This window comes from Aythya marila, assembly GCF_965140915.1.
Source record: "Aythya marila genome assembly, chromosome: Z".
Classification (NCBI taxonomy): Eukaryota; Metazoa; Chordata; class Aves; order Anseriformes; family Anatidae; genus Aythya; species Aythya marila.
Genome location: NC_139080.1, coordinates 50,879,297 through 50,893,314, shown reverse-complemented (window position 1 = coordinate 50,893,314; position 14,018 = coordinate 50,879,297). Strand labels below are relative to the sequence as shown.

General features: G+C 38.7%; 1 protein-coding gene across 4 annotated transcripts in view; it reads right to left on the bottom strand.

Moving 5' to 3' along the window:
• Nucleotides 1-14,018, bottom strand: part of FBN2 (fibrillin 2) — a 202,977-nt gene that overhangs the window by 43,785 nt on the left and 145,174 nt on the right. For all 4 annotated transcript variants that reach the window (XM_082783017.1, XM_082783018.1, XM_082783020.1 and 1 more), the window contains 8 exons: nt 9,501-9,626; nt 8,626-8,751; nt 7,720-7,842; nt 7,454-7,579; nt 5,740-5,865; nt 4,480-4,602; nt 2,948-3,070; nt 797-922 (listed from right to left, as the gene is read on the bottom strand). In XM_082783017.1, the coding sequence (XP_082639143.1) occupies nt 797-922; nt 2,948-3,070; nt 4,480-4,602; nt 5,740-5,865; nt 7,454-7,579; nt 7,720-7,842; nt 8,626-8,751; nt 9,501-9,626 (999 nt within the window). The remainder of the gene's footprint in view (nt 1-796; nt 923-2,947; nt 3,071-4,479; nt 4,603-5,739; nt 5,866-7,453; nt 7,580-7,719; nt 7,843-8,625; nt 8,752-9,500; nt 9,627-14,018) is intronic.

Here is a 14,018-nt window from a genome sequence, read left to right as displayed (position 1 = left end):
ACATTGGCATGATTATAAAATGGCTAACTGAGTTGCACTGAGAAATTTGCTAAGTTAAACAACTGATAATATTCAGTAATTACAATAGCTCTGACCAGAACACTTCTTAGATAATTTTTCACAAGCCTGAAGTCTGACTCATACATGTGCACATGAATATGTGAACATGCCACTAAAGTAAAATGCTTTGGAACATTAATTAAAAAGAATTTATGTAATACATGGTTTTCATGTTAAACTGAAAAAGGGTGTAAGAATACAACAAGAAACAGAAGCTCCACTGGATTAGAGAGAGAATCATTTCTTCTCTACTTCAGATGATCTACAATACACAGAGTGAAAGGATGATGATAAAAAAATCTTCAGGACACACTTCAAGGATTATTACAAAGTTGTCAAATATGGTTTATTAAAAATGAGGTCACTCAATGCAGTTTATATTTCCTATGTAAGCACATTAAATAAAATAGAGATGAATGCAGGTTTTTTCCACACACTATTCACTAGTGACAAGACTAAGAGAAATAGTAACAAAAAAAAACACCAACACAAAATTTCCAAGCCAAACTGCTGAGATTTCTGGGCCACAGCCAGGAAAACTTCATAAAGAGATGAAAGCTACCTTCAACATAATTAAGACTGCAAAATAATCCTTAGTTGAATAAATTAGTTTTATATGTGAAGCATGTGTTACGTATTCTGCTTCCAGGTTGAGGTACTTCCAGAAGTTCTCGTTGTTTGCTTTATGGCAGCCAATCCAAACTCAGAAAATGAACTTGAAGTACTGGTAGCTTACCTTGGCATGACTTGCTGTCCGAGGAGGGAGTGAATCCCATCTCACACTCACAACGGTATGCACCAGGGACATTCAAACACTGTCCGTTTTCACACAGATTAACATTTTCTGCACACTCATCGATATCTGTGGGAGACAGGAATTTCTTTGAAACCACATGTCCAAATACAAATAATTTTATCCTACCATTTGCAGAGTTTTATTGATATAAAACAAATTGTTTACACCTGAAGATGAACCAAATTGAAAGAATGGAGAAAGGCAAATCTAATGTCATTTCCAAAATGACTCCTTCTACCCTGCTAAGATTCTTACCTATTATTATTATTATTATTATTATTAGAATTATTTGTTTTAATAATGCAAGGTTTTCAGTTTCAGTAATATTATGTCTGATAAATTCATTGAATGCTTTGCTCAGAAAGTCAAAGCTTTATTTTCTGTTATATATGTATATAATATATATTAATAATTAATAATATATATTATATATTTATGTTATATATTGTACTCTGCTCTGGTGAGGCTGCACCTCAAGTACTGTGTTCAGCTTTTTTATTTTAGCCTCACTACAAGAAGGACATCGAGGTGCTCAAGTGAGTCCAGAGAATGGCAACAAAGCTGGTGAGGGCTCTGGAGAACAAGTCTTAAGAGGAAGGGCTGAGGGAGCTCGGATTGTTCAGCCTGGAGAAAAGGAGGCTCTGGGGCGACCTTATCACTCTCTGTAAGTACCTTAAAGGAGGCTGTAGCGAGGTGGGGGTTGGTCTATTCTCCCATGTGCCTGGTGACAGGATGAGGGGGAATGGGCTAACAATGCACCAGGGGAGGTTTAGGTTCGATATTAGGAAGAACTGCTTTACCGAGAGGGTTGTGAGGCATTGGAATAGGCTGCCCAGGAAAGTGGTTGAGTTACCATCCCTCGATGTCTTTAAAAGACCTTTAGATGTAGAGCTTAGTGATATGGTTTAGTGGTTTAGTGGAGGACTTGTTAGTGTTAGGTCAGAGGTTGGACTAGATGATCTTGGCAGTTTCTTCCAACCTAGATGATTCTGTGATTCTATGATATTGCTCTGTTAGTCTGACATGAAACATTCTTTGTAAGTGTTACTTTGAGCATCGGTCCTTTCAAAAAACACGGCTCATTTTCATTTTTCTAAGATTTTTGATAGCTCTAAAAAAGAGCAAAATTGTGAATTAAATTAAATTTTATATTTACAAATGTGAAGCATAAACAATAGGGATTAAAATTCATGTTCATTAGCCACAAACTTGAAACACACATCAATAAACCAAATATGAAGATCCTACTTCTGAGATCAAAAACTAATAGTAATAAGTCTTCTGACTGATTGTTATATTAAGTTTTAATAATATTTAAGGTGTAAATTGATTTTGGTTAGTTAGCTAATACTGAATGTGTTCACATTACTTTCTTTATTTTACTACTCTTACGATGCATTCCTTCAAACCTTAAAAACTGCTGACCTCATACAGAACAAATAAGAACTGTAGAGCAGAGACACTGTTGCATTTCCACTCCGTAAGTGATAGAAAACACAGCAATTCAATGCTCATAAGTTTATGTCTTATATAAAATCCTTACACTTTATACAATCTCTTATACTTCGAGTGATTTTGAAACACTTTCTGTATGGTAAATGATGTTCAAAAAAACTTAAATGCAGAGATAATGGGCAACATTTTTCAATTGCAACTTGTTTTTATTTAAAAGAAAATCATTAAAAATAATGATTTAATCATTAATGATTACATCCAATTCAGTCCTCTTTCCGCTAGTGAGGGCAAAATGAAATATCTCTTCCCTGTCAGAGACAGACCCAGTCAACAGAGCAGGGTCAATGACAGCTGAATCCTTGTCCTCTTGAAACTGCACATTCACATTCAAAAAAGAGCAAAAGGAAAAGGAGAAAAGAGCACACAGGAGTTTCACACAACAACTGGTCTCACTGCATCCAGTTTGGCATGCAAATCGAAGGGTCAACTGCCTTTGTTAACATTTGTTCAGGAGATGGGTCTTAATAGACATTTTTATATTTATTCTCTTGCACTTTGGGCTTGGGTCTAATTTTGCAGCGTTCCCATGAAGCAGAAACCAGTAGTGGCAAATCAGCTTTCACAGAAACTTCTTACCAGAACAAGTAAATCCATCCCCTGTGAATCCCTCTGCACATGCACAGCGGTATGACCCTGGGGTATTTACACACTGAGCATTCACGCTGCACTGGTGTGTCCCATTGGAGCATTCATCAAGATCTACACATCAGGGACAAAAGAGCATAAGCAGTAATACAGCAGTTAGTGTACTTTGCTTGCAATTAACTGTCAAACTAAACAAGCATACAACATCTACACAATGGATGGAATTCAGCTGATTTATTGGAGTCAACGTTGACATCATTACTTAAATGTTAATATCCTGGTAAAGAACTTGGAATTAAAGTGTGTTGAAAATAACAGAACAAAGAGATATGGTGAGGTGAAAATCTAACACACATCTGATGAGCCTTCTCAATGAACAGAACACAAAACCAACCTAATGCTATGAAAATCAATGCAAGCTTTACTACTAACTTGGATGCCAATTTGGATTTAAAAATAACACAAGCCAAACCAAATCAAACCAAACCAACAACAAAAACAGAAGACTCTCCTGCCGCTAAATGGCAATTGCAACTTGACTTGATGGAAATGGCCATCTGAGTGCATGATGTAAGTTAGTATCAGGTGCCGCACTGTGACACATGATATGTGGTACCTGATGGCCCTTTCCACACTCTGCCTTGCCCATCAGCAGACATCTGTATAAGGGACTCCTGGAGGAACATTCTGTACCCAGGAGCTATCTTAACAACATGTAACAACATATCTTACCATCAAATAGGATGTCTTATTTAGCATAGCTTTAAAATAGCTTTAAAATCTTACAAAATCTGGCTTGTAGTAAAATCTCATAATACAGGTACTTTTTCTTTCATATATTATACCAATAAAGCCTAATTTTTAAGTGAATCTTGTCTTCCACAGGTCCCAAAATGTTATGCAAAATAGGTAAATATTACAATCTCTTTTACACACCAAAGTTAAAAACAAAGGCAAGGAGACATAATGTGACTGTAGCAGCCCAGCAAATGTAGAATCAAGTTTCCCATACTTCAGGTCCAACCTGCTTTATATTAGGCCTATTAACTAGAAATACTACAGGATTTTTTTTTCCCAGAAAAATGGTATTAAGTAACAGAAATAATATCTTAATGGCAGGAAATCTCAAAACAAACTCCACCTTATTTTTGACTGAATTTTGTATTTTGCCCATTCTAGCTGTTGTATATAAACTTTGCAAAATACGTATTTAACACAGTAGGATGTTACACAGAGAGGCTCTTGAAACAAAACTTTTTTTTTTTTTTTAAATATATATTTTTTTAAATATATTTAAAAAAAAAAAAAAAAAAAAGCGAACTCCCCAAACATAAGAATCTTGTATACTCATCTATCCACAGAGTGCAGCAAATAGATGAATAATACTTTTGTTTCTAATGGAGTAATCACAGTCATATTGCATGTTTTGTTAAAAAAAGAAAAAAAAAAAAAAGGAAAAAGGGAAAAAAGGAAAAAGAAAAAAAAAAGAGAGAGAAAAAAACTTCATTTTTCTATATACTTACCAATACATTTAATGCCATTCCCAACCCATCCCTCTCTGCAACTACATTTAAAACTTCCTGGTACATTGACACATGAGGCATGCATGTCACAGTTGTGAGCACCAATTTCACACTCATCCACATCTAGAAGCACAAAATAAACTGTTAGTATTTACATCAGGAGAACCATAATATTACAAATGATGTTTCCCTTGGATTTTACTCATTTCCATTGCATAGTTTTGCAATCCTTTAAAAAACCAAAAAGTTCAAAACCATATGCTATATTCAAGCAAGCAAAACCATATTCAAGCAAGTGACATTATTTTATAAATTAATAATAGTGATACTTGCATTTTCAATTGTACTTTCATTATATTTTCATTTGTTATTCATTATATATTCATTTCATATACTTTTCATTTGTTCTTTGTTAGTAAACATGGTAAAATTAGTTTGATTTCCTATAGTTGCTTTTTGGTGTGAAATTAAAGCTGTCTTACAGACAAGTATGCTCATATGCCTAAAATGGGTTGACATCCTTGATTGTGTGGGCACATTGCAGTTATAGAAATGACTTGTCCTAGATTTCTGAAACTATAAAACAAATTCTTAAACACGGAATTACAGGAGGAATTCCATCAACCTTCCGAGAAGAGTCATTTTGGATGACCTTAGCTTCCCCCTAACAGAGTAGACCACCCTGCAGAAAGATGCCATTTAGCACAGGAAGTTGTACAGTTTGAAACTGCATTACTATGATTCTTTAAAATTTCTTAGCATGGGTTAGAAGGAAGGCATATACTTTCCTTCTTACACCATTTTTTTTTTTTTTAATTTTCATTCTTTTATTCTATTTTTTTCCCCTTTTGACCTTAGACTCCTGGGTCATTTCTCACAGCTGTAGTTGATATATGAGTTTATACTTTGAGTATGCATGACAAATGGGTACAGATTAAATACTTCTACCACAGATGCTGCCATACCTAGTCAGGTTCTATTTGGTACTAGATATTCCTCCAGTCTATAGCAAAAAAAGTTTTGCCTTTAAAACTGCAGTTACATATGAGGTCTCTTATATCACATTGATGTTGGTCAAAGAGCAAACCTTTTCAAACTCCTGGATACATGCTGATACATGTAATATAGTTAGACTCCTACATTTACTACCTAATGGTAGAAATTACACTCTCTCACTTGTGTGTGAACACTTGTGCATTTATTTTACCTGAAAGCCAATCAAGATATCTACACACTGTAACACATATGACAGAAATTTACCTGTGCATCCAGTGGTTCCTTTCTTGACCGAATATCCTAGCTGGCAGTGACAAATGAATGAACCTTTAGTGTTTTCACACTCCCCAAACATACAGATGTTGGAATTCAAATCACATTCATTTACATCTGTAAGTGCACATAAATTCATTGTTACTTAAAAATTACTAACACCTAAGTGTCACCTAACAGCATACTTTGTCTTTTTGGAATATTGTTGTTGAGGTGAAAATACCAGAAGCACATAAAGAGGAGCCATTTGACTTCCTCAGGGGTGAAGAGGCCTTACAGAGAGATCTTGACAAATTAGAGAGCTGGGCCATCACCAACCCACATGAAGTTTAACAAGAGCAAGTGCTGGATTCTGCACTCAGGAAGGGGCAGCCCTGGCTATACATACAGAGGGATGAGAAGCTGGAGAGCAGCCCAGGAGTATGTGGGGGTTCTGGTCAATGGCAAGTAGAATATGAGTTAACAGTGGGCCATGACAGCCAAATGGGCCAACTGTATTCTGAGATGCATCAAGCACAGCATAGCTAGCCAGTTGACTGAAGAGATTGTCCTGCACTGCTGGTGTGTCCACGCTGGTGTGTCCTCACCTTGAGCTCTGTGTCCAGTTGTGTGCACCACAATATAAGAAAAATATAAAACTTTTAGGGAGCATTCAAAGGAGAGTGACAAAGATAGTGAAGAGTCTAGAGGGAAAGACATCTGAGGACTATCTGAGGTCCCTTATTCAGCTTAGAGAGGTGGATGCTGATGGGAGACTTCATGGCGGCCTGCAGCTTCTTCACAAGGGGTGTGGAGGGGCAGGCGCTGAGCTCTGCTTTCTGGAGACAGAGACAGGACCCGAGGGAACAGCATGGAGCTGGGACAGGGGAGGGTCAGGCTGGGAGTTAGGGAAAGGTTCTGCACCCAGAGGGTGGTTGGGCACTGGAATAAGCTTCCCAAGGAAGTGGTCACAGCACTGAGCCTGCCAGATTTCAGGAAGCATTTGGACAATGCTCTCAGACATATGGTTTGATTCTTGGGTGGTCCTGTGCAGTCATGAGTTAGACTTGATGATCCTTGTTCATTCCAACTAGAGATATTCTATGATTCTATGACAGTTTATTCAGCACTACATACGATTAGTTTCTACTCAGTGTGCACATGTGTAAAATGAGTAATGAAAGGTTTATTTGACAGATGTTCACAAAATATAATTTTATTAATATAGCCCAAACCACCTTAAAGTATAGTATATAGAAAACATTAAATGTAAAATATTAGGGTTTTGTATAAACAGTAGAACTATCTAAACAGGTTTATTTAATTTGAAGAAGTATTTTTATTTTGATTTCCTTCATAATCACTCATAGTAAATTAATGTAGTTGAGAGGATAAACTAAAACATTTACAAGAGACAGAAGAAAATGCTGGGGCACCCAAACATTTTCTTCTCTATAGTGAAGTTTTAGGCACATCCTACAATTACAATTATATCAATCCTATTTTTGAAATTACAGGGGTTTATTTATGCATATGGACTTTTCAAATTTTCTGCTACACTTCTTGACATTTATACTGTAGCAAGACAGATTGGTAGATTTTTTTTTTTTTTTAACATTTACATACATAGTTCTATAACCTGCCTCCATTATCCCTTCAAAGACTCCAAAGCATGAGTTGTACAATTTTTGGACTTTCATTACCTTTGGTTTGTACAGCTACTTACCAATGCAAGTTTTCATGTCCATAGATGCCATAAATCCATCATAACAGAGACAGCGATACTCCCCTGGAATGTTAGTACATTGCCCACCATCACAGATATCTGGATTGTTTTCACATTCATCAATATCTGAAATAAAAGGAGAAAATAACTCTGTCACACTGATACAGACTGGCTAACAGAACACCATATTTAGATTGGCTGAAAGGCGCCATGCTGGAACTTTCAATCTATTTTTAATGAAAACCCATAATGATATTAAAAACTACCTGCACACGTCCTGACATCTGGCATTAGAGCATAACCATCACTGCAGCTACATTCATAGCTGCCTTCGGAGTTAGTGCAGTGGGTGTCGCAGCCTCCATTCATTATCATACATTCATCAATATCTGGGGAAGCAACATAAGTTACAGTAAGTCTACTTTTATAAGGATAAGTCATTTTACTTAAGAGATGAAGCAGTTTGCCAGTGATGATCTTGAGTTTTCATTCTCACACTACACTCCCTTTATTTAGATTTTGTTCAGCCTTCCTTCCCTCTTTCAACTGCATTTTCATCTATGGGAGCAAGTGACTACTTTTAAGTTATTTATATTCACATATATTATTAAAGATACAGGTTTAACAAAGGGGGAAAAGACAACAGGTGGAAAGAAAAAGAAAGAAAAGCCCTAAGAAACTAAAGTTTCATGTACACTTGATATGCAGCACAAATTTGTGTAATTGCAAAAAATAAGCAAAAGCAGCAACAAAAAAAAATCTCAGACCCTCTGCTCTCATTGCCTATGTGCTGACAAATACATAGTTCAGTATTACTAAAGTGTAGGATTTTTAGAAACATATACAGTAAGTAGAATAAAAACTATATGTGCTTGGGCTGTTCTTTCTCAACTAAGAAATGGAGCAATATTTTCTCATTGTTTCACACTCAAGCTTATGATTTTAATGGCATAGCATCATAAGAGTCTTATTTTCTCAAAGCATGTTTCAGAGTTCAGTACAGCAACGGTGTTACACTTTCTTAATACTCTTAAGGTGAAATGTCCACAATAGGTCATGATATACTTGATAGCAGAAAATGAGAAGATGGCTCTGCATGAAATAGAGGCAAAGTCATATGAAACAATACACGCTTAAGTACAAATACATAGGTTAAGGCATACAGCACTTGCCTATGCAGCCTTGTCGGTCAGAAGTAGCCTGGTATCCAGAGTTACAGGAACACTGGTATGTTCCAATCATGTTCACACATTTGCCATTTCTGCAGAGATTGTCACTTAGTGAGCATTCATTTATATCTGGAAAATAATCATTTATATCAATTATTTCTTAGTCAGAGAAAGGGGGTAAGGAATACATTTTAAACCAGTGGATTTCAGACACTTTCAATTTCTGGCTCTTAGCTCATTCTTGTTCAAGGTATGGACCCTAAACAGTATGTCTGAAACAGTGACCAAATGTTTATTTTCTTCATTTTGTTCTGTGAGTATTAACTGTAGCAGAACCCCTCAGAAAGTCCATGGTACTCCAATCTGCTGGTTTAAGCCAACTCTTGCAATGACTATTCATCAAACACAGAAGACAAAGATGTAATATGATTTATGGCTTTTTTTTTTTTTTTTTTTTTTTTTTTACCCCTTCAGTAGTGAATTATGTGCAAAAAGGAGAACTGCATTTCACTGTGGGACAGAAACACTTTTTTTTTGTGATTGTAGGAAAAAGGTTCACTTTATGCTTTTATGCCTTTTAATTGAAAATGGCCAACATGAGTGGTACAGTCCTTCGAGCTGCTTAATAACCCTTAGAGGCCTGCTAAAAAACTCCTCTTTGAAGCCAAAAGTGCTGAGGGCACTGGAAATTTTATAGGATCTTCTATAAGGATTTAATTTGCAGGTATTTATTTTATTTGAAGTTATTCAAAGAAGGAACATGAATTTGTTTGAGATATTCCTAAGGCAACATCCTTGCCAGTGACAAAAAGTTTTCATAGCACAAATGACTGCTCTTCATAGAGAGGAGAAGACTGCTATCCTTAGTTGAAACTCACCAATGCATTCCTCATGTGATGGTGACAGTTCATGTCCCACAGGACAGTCACACTGAAAACTCCCTTCTGTGTTCACACAAGTGCCACCTCTACACAGTAGAGGGTTGCGTTCACATTCATCAATATCTGAAAATAAACCAGGGAAAGAAAGTATAAAATCATTACTAAGGAGCAACAAAGGGAAAAGCAATTCTCAGTGCCTGGAAGTGACAAAATCTGGAGGTCACAAATAAAAAGAAGGTTTAATTGAAGCAGTGTTCCTCCTTTCCTTATTCTATGTAACACTGCAAAACAAAAGTCCTTTATGTTACTGAATTTTAAAATAAGTTGGGCTTTTTTTTCAAGAAAATAAGATAAATGTATCATTCAAAATTAAGTGCTCTTAGAGACACATGAGACAAGAAAAGATAGCATCTGTTTGGATGGTCATCATTTTGAGCAATGTATTAACATTCAGTTGCAATTTTCAAAAAAAGTTACCTTCTAAATTTAACCAGATACCCATTTCAGGCATGCATTGAAATTGTTGTCCATGGATCGCAGTTAATGGGGACATGCGTGTAAATTTTTAACTGAAAGGATAGTAAAAGGATAGATAGCTTGATAACTACTGTGTATGTGGATATGCGGCTGAGAAATAGACATGTTACAACTTACAATGGAAAACTGAATATTTGACTCATGAACCTGAAAAAAACAGCTAACACTATAGATATGGAAAGAAATATGAACAATGGACCTTCAAGGTGCAGGAAGCACTCACACTTTTGGACTCCCAGGAAGCATGACTAGCTACCCTTGAAATAAAGACATTTATTCAAATAGGTAGACTAGTATTTTATTCAAATAGGTAGACTTCATTCGCCTAAGAAATTAGCCAAGACATCATAGGGTTTTGCAGGTTATTCACAAAACGAGAGAAACTGGCTGATGATAGAATCCAATTTATCTTTTGATAGACTCCTGTTTGGCTAATTCTCAAAGCTCTAAAACGTTTTAATTCAGCATGCCTTCCTTTTCTTAGTTTCTGCAAAAGGCCTTCAAGAAGTCGTTTCTTTCTCTTCTTATTTTCTCACTCTCTGTGTATTTACCTGACATCTTGCTTCCTTGCCTCTGACTTACAGAAACCAAACAGTATTCTTTCTCTGCATTTGCAGAGAGTGTCCGTCTCTCCTGAAGGTTTCCACAGTTTAGCTTCCTTACTATCTTTTTTCAGTGATTTGGGCAATGATATTTTGATGACTCTGTTTTCAAGCATCATAATATACAGGAAACCAAGGAAAGGTGACAGGAAGCCTGCATGGAGGCCACAGAACCATGCACTTGAGTTCAATCAAGGAGCACAGAATACTCCTGACAGAACTCAAACATAAAAATGAAGCATAAAATACACAAAAGCAGGCATAGGCGACCCAGGAGGCATACTGAAGCACTGTTTGAGTATGCAGGGATGCCACCAGGATTTGACCTTGGCAAGGGTTGTAAAGGGCAACAAGAAAGTCTTTCACATGCAGAGCATCAGCACACAGAAGATGAGGGAAAATATGAGCCCAGTGCTGAATGGAACTGGTAACCTAGGATGCCTGGAAGAAGACAAGATATTCAATACTGTCGTTGCATACATCTTTACTGGTCACGTTTGCTTTCAGGAATTTGAGGCCTAAAATCAGTGGAAAAGTCTGGAATCAGGAAGACTCATTCCTCAGTCAGAGAAGTCAAGGAACATTTAAACAATGGGGCCATGTGCTGATCCATGGAACCTCAAGAGTTGCATGCATGAGTGCAAAGGGAGCTGACCGGTGTCACTGTGAGGTCACTACAGATCATCTTTGAAAGGGCATGGCAATTAGGTGACGATCTTCTGGATGGGAGGAAAGTGAATATTAATCCTATCTTCAAAAAGGGCAAAAAGGAGGATCCAGACCATTCAGCCTCACTTCAGTCTCTGGGAAGGTGATAGAGCAAAGAATCCTGGAAGCCATTTTCAAACACAGGAATTACATGGAAGTGAAAGGGTATGATTAGCAGAGATTCAAAGGGAAAGTCAGAGCTAACTAACCTGACAGTGTTCATCAATGAAATGTCTAGATCAATGAATGAGCGAGCAGTGAATGCTTTTCATTTTAACTTTAGAAAGGCATTTGACACTGTCTTCCCTAAGACCCTAGCAGACAAACCGATAATATATGATCTAGATGAGGACACAGTGGAGTGGACTTAAAACTGGATGAACTGCCAGGTTCAAAGGGTTGTGATCAGTGTCACAAAGCCCAGCTAGACATTGGTTGCTAGTGGTATACCTCAGGGGTCAATAATGGGACAAATACTGTTAATCATCTTTAATGATCTAGATGATGGGTCAGAATGCACCCTTGGCAAGTTGGCAGGTGACAGAAGAAAGAGTGGTTAATGTACCAGATGGTTGTGCTGCCATTCAATTCTGCCTTGCGAGGCTGAAGAAATAAGCAAACTGGAACCTCTCATCAACAAATAGTGATGCCCCCAGGGTGGAATAAACAGATGCAACAGCACAGGCTGGGGACTGACCAACTGGATAGTAGGTTTGCAGAAAAGGACCCGGGGATCCTGGGGAACAAACTTAACATGGTGCAGAAATGTGCCCCATGCAGTGAAGGTCAACATCATCCTGGGCTGCATTAGAAAGTGCACCACAAGCAGGCTGGAGGGGGGTGAACATCACCCTCAACACCAATAAGACTACATATGGAGTGGTACATTCAGTTCTGGGCTCTGCAGTACATGGATGTACTTGTTAAATTCTCATTAAAATCATAGAGAAGACAGATGTCTGGGGTTCCGACATGCAAAGAAAAGCTTAGAGAGTGAACATGTGAATGTTCAGCATGGGTAAGAGAAGGCTCAGGGGGTCTTATCAATGTGTATATATATCTTCTGGGGAAGGTAAAGAAGAAAGTCACCTTCTGAGTGGTGTCCAGTGACAAAATGAGAGACAAATGGGTACAAAACCGAAGCACAGGAAATTGTATTTAAACATGAAAAGGAACACAGAATCATAGAATCATAGAATCATAGAATATCCTGAGTTGGAAGGGACCCTTAAGGATCATCAAGTCCAACTCTTGACACCGCACAGGTCTACCCAAAAGTTCAGACCATGTGACTAAGTTCACAGTACAATCTCTTCTTAAATTCAGACAGGCTCGGTGCAGTGACCACTTCCCTGGGGAGCCTGTTCCAGTGTGCAACCACCCTCTCTGTGAAGAACCCCCTCCTGACGTCCAGCCTAAATTTCCCCTGCCTCAGCTTAACCCCGTTCCCGTGGGTCCTGTCACTGGTGTTAATGGAGAAAAGGTCTCCTGCCTCTTGACACCCCCTTACGAGGAAGTTGTAGACTGTGATGAGGTCTCCCCTCAGCCTCCTCTTCTCCAGGCTGAACAGGCCCAGTGACCTCAGCCGTTCTTCGTACGTCTTCCCCTCCAGGCCTTTCACCATCTTCGTAGCCCTCCTCTGGACACTTTCCAACAGTTTCATGTCCTTTTTATACTGTGGTGCCCAGAACTGCACACAGTACTCGAGGTGAGGCCGCACCAGCGCAGAGTAGAGCGGGACAATCACCTCCCTTGACCTACTAGCGATGCCGTGCTTGATGCACCCCAGGACACGGTTGGCCCTCCTGGCTGCCAGGGCACACTGCTGGCTCATATTCAACTTGCTGTCTACCACGACCCCCAGATCCTTCTCTTCTAGGCTGCTCTCCAGCGTCTCATCGCCCAGTCTGTACGTGCAGCCAGGGTTTCCCCGTCCCAGGTGCAGGACCCGGCACTTGCTCTTATTGAACCTCATGCGGTTGGTGATCGCCCAGCTCTCCAACCTGTCCAGATCCCTCTGTAAGGCCTTTACGCCCTCATTTGAGTCCACAACTCCTCCAAGTTTGGTATCATCAGCAAACTTGCTCAAAATACCCTCTATTCCTACATCCAGATCGTTTATAAAAATATTGAAAAGTACCGGCCCTAAAATGGAGCCTTGAGGGACCCCACTGGTGACCGCCCGCCAGCCTGACGCAGCCCCATTTACCATAACCCTTTGGGCCCTGCCCGTTAGCCAATTGCTCACCCATCGTATGATGTTTTTATTTAGCTGTATGGTGGACATTTTGTCCAGTAGGATCCTATGGGAAACCGTGTCAAAAGCCTTGCTGAAGTCCAAAAAAATCACATCAGCTGGTTTCCCTCGGTCCACCATACGGGTGATCTTATCATAAAAGGAAATCAGGTTAGTTAGGCAGGACCTACCCTTCACAAACCCATGCTGGCTGGGACCAATGACTGCTTTGTCCCCCAGGTGCGCCTCAATAAGTCCGAGAACCAACTTCTCCATGATTTTACCAGGCACTGACGTGAGACTGACAGGCCTGTAATTGCTAGGGTCTTCTTTCTGACCCTTCTTGAAAATTGGCACAACATTTGCCAGCTTCCAGTCTACCGGGACCTCTCCAAATTCCCAGGATCGTTGAAAAATAATTGAAAGAGGTTC